At 41.4% G+C, this 12246-nt stretch overlaps 1 protein-coding gene across 4 annotated transcripts in view; it reads right to left on the reverse strand.

Moving 5' to 3' along the window:
* Positions 1–2974: 2974 nt before the first annotated feature.
* FBH1 (F-box DNA helicase 1) overlaps positions 2975–12246 on the reverse strand; it is a 39849-nt gene continuing 30577 nt past the window's right edge. For all 4 annotated transcript variants that reach the window (XM_081048125.1, XM_081048123.1, XM_081048124.1 and 1 more), the window contains 3 exons: positions 10497–10603; positions 4589–4720; positions 2975–4077 (listed from right to left, as the gene is read on the reverse strand). In XM_081048125.1, coding sequence (XP_080904251.1) covers positions 3907–4077; positions 4589–4720; positions 10497–10603 — 410 coding nt within the window. In that variant the 3' untranslated portion in view covers positions 2975–3906. The remainder of the gene's footprint in view (positions 4078–4588; positions 4721–10496; positions 10604–12246) is intronic.

The raw sequence follows: 12246 nt of genomic DNA on the forward strand, positions 1-12246 counted from the left end.
CCCTTACACTAAACTACCTTAACCACCCCTTACATACTGAAAATTTAAAACTTCTATTTCCAGCCCAAAGCCATCTGCTGAAGTATAATTCTGTTTCCCCAATAGCCTCCTGTACAATTCTACTTGGATTTTTCATAAGCACCCCAAGGTCACATGTCAAAACAAAGAAACAAAAACTCATAGACACAGACAACAGTTTAGTGGTGGGAGGGGGTGGTAGAAAATATATGGTAATGGGAGAACTGACTCTGGGTGCTGAACGTACAATGCAATATACAGATGATGTATTATAGAAAAGCACACTTGAAACCTATGTAATTTTGCAAACCAGTCATCCAATAAATTTAATATATATATTTTTAAATTCATCATTGTTTTTACACAAACCTATTACATTTCGTTTTCTGTCTCAGTGAAGGGTACCCTCATCTACCCTGCAGAACAAGGCAGAAAATTGCGGCCCTACTGAGAGCCTATCAGTAGGCTCTAACTCACCATCCCCACCTAACTCACCATCCCCACCTAAGCACTCTCTAAGTCTTACTGATTCTTCCTCTTAATCTCGAAAGCAAAAGTTCTCAGAATTTAGTGTGCATCAGAATCATTTGTAGGGCTTTTTAAATACTAACTGCTGGTCCTCAATCTCAGTTTCTAATCCAGCAGATCTGGGGTAAGGACCGAGAACTTTGCTCTCATCTGGGGACCACACTTTCAGAACCACTAATCTATGTATCCATCTTCTCACCAGTACCACGTCAGTTGCCTAGGTCCAGTCCACCAGCTGTCTTTTTTTTTTTTCCTGAGATTACAACTCTTAGCCTCTTAATTTATCTGACCTTCTTAAAACATCCTCCAGTCTGCATCTGTAATGTTCTCCCTATGAACAAAACCTGATGTCTTAAAATTTTTCAATGATTCCTCAACATTTTTCCGAATATCACTGAAACTCGCTGGCCTGGTGCTCTAGGCCCTTTATTACCTGGCCCTCTCACTAGCCTGCTACCACTGTATACATACTCTAACTACACACACATCTTATTTACCCAAGCTTTCCTGACAGTTTCACACCTTTAGTGATTGAAATTTCAGTGGCATTCTGTATACCAGACCTTAAAAATACCTATACACCAATATTTTAGATTGGTCTAATACCATCACATTACTTTTAAAAAATCTAAAATCTGAAATATGTCTTAATAATTATGTAAAAGGACAAACTAATGAACAGTCTACAATATATTAGGTTGGTGCAAAAGTAATTGTGGTTTTTACAATTATTTTTAACCTTTTAGACCACAACTACTTGCGCACCAACCTAATACTATGGTATTTTAACACTTCTGTTGCAAGAATAAATTTTTTTAATTGTAAATACCTTCTAAACAAATGGAATATGGCATAACAGCATTTATTGTTATATGGCTAACTGCACCTGAATCATTATAGCATGATAAAATCAAAACGAAGACAAATCAGAAATGCTTTCTTTAAATAAAAAACTAGAACTAGAATCTGCTATCAATTGATTGCAGATTCTTGAATTTAAAAAGACCTCATCTAAGTTATCAAATAATAGGAATTATTTGAAATGATTGAAGCAAAAAAAAATATTTGAACCTAGTTTATAATTATTTTCCTTATTCTTTTCCCAATTACTATGGTAAAAAAAACAAAACCTCAATAGAAAATCTTGCACAAAAATATACTCACAACTAAACAAAATCATGCAAGCCTCTTATTTTGAAGACTCTACTTTTTAAAATATCTAATAGATTTTCATTTTCATGTAGTGCTCAGTTTATATTTTTGCATAATACTTTTATTCTCATCTCATTATTTATATGAAAATGATAATGGACATTTAACATTTAAAAAAATTTTACTGAATATTTAAAAAATGTTTTTGAAACACACTCAATATTTAGTTTTACTGATTTTAAAAAAAATTCTTAACACTTAAAAAACTAATTCCTAGATTCTGTTGTTTTTCAAAATAAGTACCAAAATACTAATACTGACATTTTGTTCTGGTGGTGCCGTTACCTAACCCATGTCCTTTGCATCTTTCATGTTGTTTCTTCTTCCAGAATATTCTTTCACTCTTTAATAGCTTGATAACTACTCGTCGCATTATGATACACAACTCCCTTTTGTGCAGCCCTTGGACCTTGTCCCTGAGGAAGACGCCCCTCCCATTCCCAGAGCACTCACGCAGGCCTCTTGCCAAACACTTTCCACCTCAAAGCACAATCACCAATGACTGCGATCTCCATGAGTCAAGACCACGTTTTGATTCCATATACCCACTAAATGGCACCTGCCACACAGCAGGTGCCCAGTGAAGGTCCACTGAGTTAATGACTTGTCGTCCAATAAATAAGTCGTTTCCTCTGCTATGTTGGCAAAACTAAATTTCCAAAATATGTGTTAATGAGCCCTGGCTTGCCACCCCTCTGCCAAACCCTTCTTTTGAAGGACACTGACTACTGTGACCAATCCAAATTGAAATAATTTCCTTTCCCTTGCTCTTTTATTCCGAGTTATCCATAAACATCCAATAAAGCTAGGCCAGGAATACCAGTCAAGTGGATGAAACAGACCCGTCCCTTTCTCATTAAATTTGTCCTCAGGTCCAATTCTGTGAAAACGTCCCTTAATATGCACACAGTAAGTTGGCATTCACCCTTTCCAAGCACCCCTGGCCCGATCCAACAGCACCTTGGCTTTACTCACCAGCCCGCACTCTAAGCACTCCTAGAGGCCTAAGGGAGGAGAGGTTAAGGGGAGACTGCAACAACTGAAGCTATGAGGTCTGCTCTTGGACTCCGCCTGGGCTCAGACACTACATGTGGTGAACTCTTTGGGCAATGCTGTGCCAACTCCCTCAGCTGCCATCTGCATGCCTGAAGCGCTATATGGCAAAAATGTAAAAATACCAGATCCATGTCTATCTAAGCGATGTGCATTTTTCATTGGTTTCTATAACAACAGCTTTATTACAACCACCCAATATCCCCAGGCAGCTAACCAGGTTATCAACTTTCCATCTCTACCTACTCCCATCCCCCGCCCCCAACCCTGGCTGGCCATCTTCGCCTTCTTCTCAAGTATTTCTTTTTCTTTTGGTTACAAATTAGTAGACAACAGTAAGTTATTTTCTGCTGTTGCTCAGTAATGCACTGTATTTATTTATTTTTACCTTTGACCCTCTTCACCCATTCCCTCTCAAGTATTTCTGATCTTCAGTTCTACTTGTGGGAAACCCCAGAAGCCTCTGTGTTGTCACTTTGTGTGAGTCTTTTTATGGGCGATGTTGCCTCCCTGTGTAAACGGCGACCCTGTGACGACGAAGTCACACACTACGTCTTCTACAAGTGTGCGTCTCCCCCGCATTTCTGAAGCAGCAATTATCGCCCTGCACGTTAAGTCTCATACTCTGCTCGGTGTATCATGTGAGCAGCGACAGAGCGGCTAAAAAGAGTAAGTGGAAAAACAGAGAAAGCTGGAGAAAAGTTCGAAAACAACAGGGCTGAAGGCAGGTGTCACACAGTGCTATGTCAGTTCTACAATGCCTGTTTAATTGAAACCTTGTAATAAAAGTTTAAATAATAAAATGCTTTGTTGTTTTTTTTTGTTGTTTTTTTTTGTTGTTTTTTTCTTATCAAAAGAACATCTCTCACGCCCCCATCCTGGTATGCATGGAGTTGGGGGCAGTGGCAAGTGGCTACCTACAGGGAATGGAGAAATGGCAGGTCCAACTCCGGTTGGCTTCGTCTTCCTCAAAAATGCTCTGGGAGTGAATTCAGAGTCTTGGATGAGTGAGAGCCCCACCCCACACTGGCTTTCTTCAAGTAACTGGAGTCCACAGAAGGCAATCTGTACCCTGGAGAATGCTCCTCTTGGCTTTCAGAAGACAAGGAAAAGCAGGGCTTCGTGTCTGGGCAGCACGATGTTCTCGACGGTGTGTTCCATGGAGTGCACCTGCTCGGGGGAGGCGGTGAGGAAGGCCAGGGGCCCGACGCGCTGCTTTGCACACCAGTGGCACAGGTAGCCACCTTTGTTCTCCTTTCTGTTGCTCTGCAGGGCGGGACAAGGAGACGGGAAGGGGGACAGAGAAGGAGGGCTTTCCAACAAGAAGAGCTGAATTGCTGTCAGCCCTGTCAAGGGACTACGCATCTGATTCTGCTATTTTCTGACCTTTGCAAACCTCCAAGGTAACACTTCCCACTGCACGGTCATCTGGGGTAGACTCAACTCTATCAGACTGCCTTCGAGCGGAAACCCGAATTTAAGGCAAGGGCTGAAGAGCCAAGAACAACTCAACCGGGCCCTGCAGGTAGGCAGTTCTCCTTGGAGCGTCAGTCGACCCACCCCCTAGGCTGTGCTGTGCACGCTGTGTCTGTACCATCCCCTCTGACATGGGGAGGTCCGGCCTCTCTTATGCCTTATGGACGACCAGCCCCAGGGAAGGGTCATACAAATGTCGTTTCCCCACAGCCACAGCGCAGGCAGCATGCAGCTCACATGCACTAAGAAACAAGTGACTGGAAGCAGTCTGCAGGCGGGGGGCTGTGCCAGGACCACCTACGTAAGTGATGGGGAGCTTCTTCATGGTGAGCACCGTGTCCACCGGGATGGCGTTGCTGCACTGCCCCACGCAGCAGCGGACCACTCCTGTTTTTAAAACGTTACTTGTCAGCTCAGCTTGCAAGAAGTACTCCTGAGAGGGAAAGAGGCAGAGGAGAATAATGGCAATGCTTCAGCCACGTGCGACTGGGAAGCTAAAGGCGAAGGAGCTGGAAACGCTCTCCAACTCCCCAAATCTTGCTGTTGAATCTACTACTGCTGAACGGCTTCCCTCCCAGACTGCAAGTTCAGTGAGATCACAAAGCACGTCACTTGTTTTGTTTCCTGTACCTCCCACACTAACTACAGCGCTGGGTACCTAGCAGGAGCTCTATAAATCTAGTATTTGTCAACTGAATAAACAGGTAAATCAACTCATTAAGCCACCCACATTCTTTAGTGACATCCTGGGTAACCAATACATTCACAGGTATGAAGACCAATAAATATGGGGAATAACCAGCACCCAAAGAACTGTGACAGGGCTTACGTCAAATTAGGTAATGTACTGGCCGATGGACCACTGCCAGCTGCTGCAAACATTATCACAGAGAGAAAAGCTTCTTTGGAACCGTGGCCTTCAGAAATCCAAAGCGACATGATACTACCACCTACTCCTCCCCTCCTTAAATCATGCCAGGCTGTTTTGTTTTTAAATGTCGTGGCTCCCTACTAGCATCAGGTCCTTTGCTGATAAAGTACCGTACATATAATCCTCACCAACAACTTCCTAGGAGTAATACTGTCATTATTCCCATCGCACATAGGAGGGCATGAGACCTGAGAATTAGGCCACTTGTGCAGAAGATCGGAGAGCTAGACCACAGCAGATGTGGGGCTCAAACCCAGGGGTGCCTAAGTCCAGAGCTGTGCTTTTAATCACCCAGTTTCTCTCTCTGTCTCTCCTGTAACTTCCAGATACAAAGCTAACCGACCTGGAAGCACATGACTCAACAGCACTTTGGTCATGCAGAAAGTGCTCGACAATTACTGCTGAATGAGCACACACACACCATGAGCACAGCTCCCCCACAAATGCCAGTTGTCCCCTTGATACCTCCCTTCTGGGGTTCGTTGTCTTACAGACAACTAATTGCCTTTGAGTGTCCCTAATTGGTTGTAAGGCAGTTATTTCACCAGCTCATTATGGCCCTTCTCTACCTCCCTCCTCAGAAGTGCAGTTACTACTGTCATGCCAGTTTCACAGATTAGGACAGACGTACAGAGTGATAAGTAATCCACCCATGGTAACAAAGCGCCCAGGTGGAGGAACCAGGAATCAGGCCCTGCCCCACTCAGAACGGAGGGCTTTCATCCATTCCACAAACACTGAGCACCAACCATGTGCTCCGCACTGTTCTAAGGATATGCCTGCAAGATTTGGATTAAGGATCTAAGATTCTGGAAGGCTACTAGCATACTAGCAAAACTCGGTGTCACTTCACAATTCAATAATGTAATGATTCCCTTCACTTCCTCCAAACTTGAAATAAACAAAGGAACAAAAAGGCTCCCGGGGGTTAGCTCGAGTTTTCTGAAAAGGTCAGGGAGAAAAAGGAGGCTCTCTGCCCTACCCTAGAATACAGGGGCATCAATGGCTCACTTTTTTTCTAAAACGGCACTCACCATGCGTGACGCTACTGTTCACAACATGCCTTCATGTTCTCTAAATTATTACCCTCCTGTCCTCCCCCAGAGCCTTCCAGATCCTTATGGCCTTCCTCTCGGAGCAGAGGGTGTGCTTAGCCACTTCTGAAACAGGATGTCCCCGAACTGATTTATAAGCTGTGATAAAGAAAAAGCAGAAGCACTCCCCCGTCACAAGTAAACATCTACTCACACAAATGGGCCATGTATCCGGGGCTCCCTCCCAGCACTCCTGTGGGCCAGCAGATGTTTCCCAAACCAGTCTCGGTAAGGCGGAAGTATTATATTTCTCTAGATTCTGTATTCTTTTCTTTATGGTGAAAACTCATTTTCCCCATAAAATATATGCAGTAACCAACCAGCTTCCAACTGGCTTTAAAAAGCCTATTTGACTCTTAGACACAATCTGGTGGGACTCTAAAATATACAACCTCTGTGAAGAATTTGGCAATATCTATAAAAGTCACATATCCATTTATCCTTTATCCAGAAATTTAGATTCTAGGAAGGTATCCCCAAGATGCACTGGCAAGAAGAGAAAATGGCTTGTGCGTAAGATTATGCATTGTGGCATTATTATTAAAAGCAAAAGACTGGAAAGAACCCAACATGCATTAGTGAGAAAGTGCATAAATCATGATACGTTGACACAGTGAATACCAGTGAATAAAGGAATAAGAAAGAGCTTCATGAACTGCTAAATAGTGATTTCCATGCCTATTTCTCAGAGGCAAAGTGAGGTGCAGAACATTATATAGAGAATGCTGACTTTTGTGGAAAAAGGAGAATAAAATACACATATTTGCAGAAAAGAAACACTGAAGGATAAATCAAAAACTAATTTAAAATAAGCTATTAGTGACAGAGGGTGAGAAAGTCTGAAGAGGACAGGTAGGGAATGAGACTTCTCTGAACATACCTGTTACAGGTTTGACTTTGAAAATCATAAATGTCTCACACATTCAAAAAAAGAATTAAATCAAAAAGAAGCAAAGCAATTCCTACAGGGATTGTAAAGAAACCAACATGTCTAACTCGAATGAAATTGGTGATCAAACCACAGAGGAAAAAGGATTTATTCCAAGTGCCTTCAGAACATGGTATTCTGACTGCACATCCTTAGTGGAATATGAAGGAATGGAGCTACTCGGAAATCTTCAATTCCATTCAGTATTCTGTTAACAGTAATATTGGTATTATTTTAAAACTAATACACAGTAGAATAGTATAAATACAATAGTGTAAATTAATCAATACTGTTAGATTTTCAGTGTAAGAGAAAAGATTCAAGTGTAAAAGAAGTAAACATCCTTTAATGGTCATCTGAATTGGATTGGAGAAGTGTAATCGATGAATTATAAATGTACATGGCAGACACAGTGCAACCTTACAACAACGAAAGAATGAAGACAGCATGTGCCAAAGTGCTTTCAGTACTTACATTGTTGGTGGCACACACTTGGTAGGAAACTATAAGGAAATGGAAGAAAGTGCTCATGCTAAAAGCTGGGACAGTCGTTCCTCTCAGGAGGGAGGGGGGTACTGACCATGAGAGGCTACCTGGAAGGCACCTGGGGTGGCTGGCAAATCCAGTGTCCTTACCTGGATGGCTGTTCACTTATCCTAACTGCAAACTGCAAATCTGTTGTATATACTGTGTTATATTGAACAATAAAAAGTTTAAATAAAAAGTCAGGATTGGAATTATCAGTTTCAACTCTTGATTTTTCTTTCTTTTCAAAAATATAGATTTCCTAGCTCTGTCTATTAAAAAGGTGAACAATCAGCATTGCTAAAAGGGAGATAATGTGGCATCATTGCCTTCTGATGTGAGGCAATATGAAGCAAATACCCTCCCCCCACCCCCAAATAAAGGATTCCTGCCAGAAAAGTTAAGCCTGAACCTAATGAAGCCTCTATGGCCAACTTCCAGTTATAGGAAATCCAGGGTAGACAAAAGTAGAATAGGTTATACAACCACACAAGGAAGCAAAGCCGGAATGTGGAACATTAGGTGGGAAAACTGACCATTTCTGCAGAAAAAACCAGGAGCATTAAAAAGGAGGGAAGGGATCTTGACTGCTCTAAATTAAGAAGCTCAAGAGACATAACAACCAAATGTTTAGATCCTGATTTCAATACCAACTGTAAAAAGGCATTTTTGAGATAATCATAAAAGTATAATTATGGATTGGGTATTAGAGGTCACATGGAATTATTATAAATTTTGTAAGATGATAATGGCATTGTGGGCATGAAAAAAAGGCCCATATTTTTTTAGAGATGAGTACTTCAAATATATATAGGGGTGATTTGGACATGGTAACTTATTTTCTCGACCTTTGAATGTCTTAAAATTTTCCTAAGTTAAAGAAAAATTCTATTTAGCCCATGCTGTGAAATGATATTACTACTCTATAGCATCTCCATTAAAAGTTACCAACATGACAATTTGGTTTTGTTTTAGATTTAGCCACTAATGCAACACTGTTTCCATAAGAAAACCATACTGCAGGTATACTCATGATCAAAGTTTATACAAAAATTTATGTTACAGCTAGAGATTATTTGTACCTAAAGGTTATTATTCTACTCCATTCCCTGAGATTAAGAAAAGCCACACTTAATCTCTAAACCAAGAGTCAGCAAACTACAACCAGGGGGCCAAATTCAGACCAGTGCCTGTTGTAAATAAAGTTTTATTGGGACATGACCACATTCGCTTATTAACAAATTCCTGTGGCTGTTCTCTTGCTACAACAGCAGAGCTGAGTAGATGCCACAGAGATCCCCTGGCCTGCAAAGCCTAATGTATTTCTTGTCTGGCCCTTTCTAGAAAAGTTTCTAGAGCTCTGCTCTAAGTCATCTCTGGAAACACCACTGTAACCCAGCTACCACTGAGGATGCAAGCAAAGGAGAAAGCTTCGGTGCCAAGCTCTGCCGTGTGAGGTGTTGGTGCCAAGCTCTGCCACATGAGGTGTCACACACGGCGAAGCCCACGCGAGGCAACGCTGCTTGGGAACACAAGCAGCTAATTTCAAATTCCAGAAAAGTCTCAGAGAGGCTTGGAAGAAAAGTGAGACGGAGACTTGAAAGAGCAAAGTTCAAAAAAAGGCAAGGTAACCAGTCTTATGCAAGCAGCTTTTGCTCTTCTGGCTGGTCAGAGAATATTTATCTGTAGTTTCTCCTTTTTGAGCTCTGATATTCTCTTCCTCAAAAATACACAAAGAAATCCCATATGCTTACTTGTTTACTGTCTGTCACTTTACCTAGGAATTTCTCTTGCCCACCATTATAGCTCCAGAAATGTGCTTGGCACATATTAGGCACTCAGTCAATATTTCATGATGAGTATCAGGGTTCAGTTTCATCACCAGTGAACGCTGAGACTGTGAATACCATTTACTAAAACATGATCACTACCTCCACCCAGGCCTAAGGGCAAAGCCATTGGCAGCAATGCTCAGATTCCACAGCTCCACATATTCTCATCCACTTGAGAGAACACACGACGCGGCACTTTGACTAAATCATCCTGCTGTACAAAATCTTTTGTTTTGGAAATACCTAAGGAAAAGAGAGTATTTATAACAACTTTTACACTTAAGTGTTAGGTTTCAAGCTTAAGTATCTCTGGTTCAGAGAAAATAGGAACTGTTAGCTCTAATTTCTGCTCTAGTTTCCAACAGGGTTGAAAAGACTAAGTGGCTTATACTCCAGCCTGTGAGAGACAGAGATAGTATTAGAAAGGAGAAGGTTGGCTTGCAGGGTAAAGACTGAGTGCTGACACTTCTCTGCATCTCAGCCACTGACAAGGTGCAGGCCAGATGTCTGAATACTCATTGTCCCCAGGCAAGAATATGTTCTACTGGAGGCAGCAGTGGTGGCCAGTTCAAAAGGGACCAGGCAGTGAGAGGGAGAAAGTTCAGACACAGAAGACAGTCTTGCCTTTTTTTCTTCTCCTAAAAGTGCTGAGCACTGATTGACCAGGGAAGAAATTAAGACAAACATGAACACAGTTGATATTTTAAAAAGAATGTTTGAAACTGAACTAGGAAAGAACTTAGAAAAGAAGCCACGTTTTTGTTTCCTTGGTTAGGACACTTCCGGAACTAGCAGTCGACCTTTGTGCACTCAAGAAAGAGACCCTTCTCTTCCAAGCCAGGATAGGTTGATCCCTTATTCAAACCCAGTAAAATCCAAATGTTGTTAAATTAATTTACCCCAGCCAAAGTCAAAATGTTCTCCAACGATTTGGTCATGATGAGACGCTTCTTGGCACGAGTTACTGCAACATACAGTAAATTCCATTCATCCTCAGAAAATGACTCTAAAGAAAGTAAAGAGAAAAGATGTATCAATTGAAAAGCCTGCTTACAATTTATGTTCTCATCTAAATGTTTACCACCCTTCACCACCACCCCCCCCCAAAAAAAACCCACTCAAGATTTGCTGGCTGTGTGTGTGTGTGCACGTGCATGTGCATGTGTGTATGTGTACACAGAGGGTGCCAAAAAATGTATACAGGTTTTAAGAAAAGAAAAAACTGTATTAAAATTGTAATACTCAATATATACCTATAACAAAAGATGAATACAACTCATGTGTATACATTTTTTTGGCGCGCACACACACACACACACACACACACACACACACACAATTATCCTATAAACACCAACTCCAAAAAATGAACAAACCCTAACAAGCTAGTGGCACAAAAGACTTGAGGTTTAGTTCGTGCTACTACTGGGAAATCCTGGGAACCTGTTCACTGGTTATTCCACCCCGGTGATGTGCCCAGGGCATATTTCTGTTCGTTCTCCCAGTTTTCCTCATGACAATCCTGTAAAACTGGTGGGGAAACTGAGGTGTCCAGAGGTTAAGTCACTTGGACAAACAGGCCATGGCTAATCAAGGGTCCAGGAGTCGAGCCCAAGTCTCCAAAACCCTAGTTCATCCTGTTTCCTGATGCTGTCTCCGTTACTCAGGCCAGTCTGGAAATGACTTATGTTGTCACAGAAAACCAGAGAAGAAAAACACTCTACAGGTCTTTACTGCCTACCTCATGCCTCGGTTTGGTCATTTACCATACCTAGCACAATGGTAAGAACTGAATAAAGAGCAGTTGATCTGTGAATACACCAAAGGCCACTAAATTGTGTACTTTAAATGGGTGGACTGTATGCTTGTGAATTACGTATCAAAAAGCTGATACCCCCCCCCCAATACATAGGTAAACATGTAATGACCAGCAGGGGGGAGAAAAGTAGTGTATTAAACATCTCTTCCCCAGTGTAAAGCCATTGATCTCTCTTTACAGCCATTCCTTTTCCCCACTCTACTTCAATTTATGTTCAATACAAACTCTTCCTCTCATTTTATGAGTATGTTCATCAGATACAAGGAATTTTTAGTATTTCTATTTCAGCCCGCCAATGTACACCCTATGCCCCAAATTTTGAATCCAGGGTTAAAAGAGAGCTTTCGTTTGTCTGTAAGAAAATTCCAAAATGATTTCATTCTGAGATTTAAAACCAAAACAATTGCATGATGCTTGGGATTTTTATAAATAGCCTTGAGTATAAATATATACAAAGCAGGCAAATGATAAAGAGTATTTACTATTTTACCTTTTGTGATTTTCTGGCCTCTTTAATAAAAAGGGGAGTTAATTAAAGAAAAAACACCTTGGGGAGCAGGTAAACTGTATGTTTTAAAGCTTTTCTGAGTCTGATGGTGAAAAACCCAAAGGTGAAGAGTTGCTGCAGGCTAAATAGGGCCACTATAAACACAGCTGCCCTACATGCAGCCCCCAGAGAGGTGGGCTCTGTAAGTTCAGTTTTTCTAAAAAAAAAAAAAAAAAAATGTAGTCTACGAATAACAAATGTAAGACTAGGTGCTTTTTTTCTTCTAGAAGACTCCTTCCAAAAGGCCACATCATCCAACAAAAAGCAAGGCTTCCAAGGGCAG

This window comes from Rhinolophus hipposideros (assembly GCF_964194185.1).
Source record: "Rhinolophus hipposideros genome assembly, chromosome: 1".
NCBI lineage: Eukaryota > Metazoa > Chordata > Mammalia > Chiroptera > Rhinolophidae > Rhinolophus > Rhinolophus hipposideros.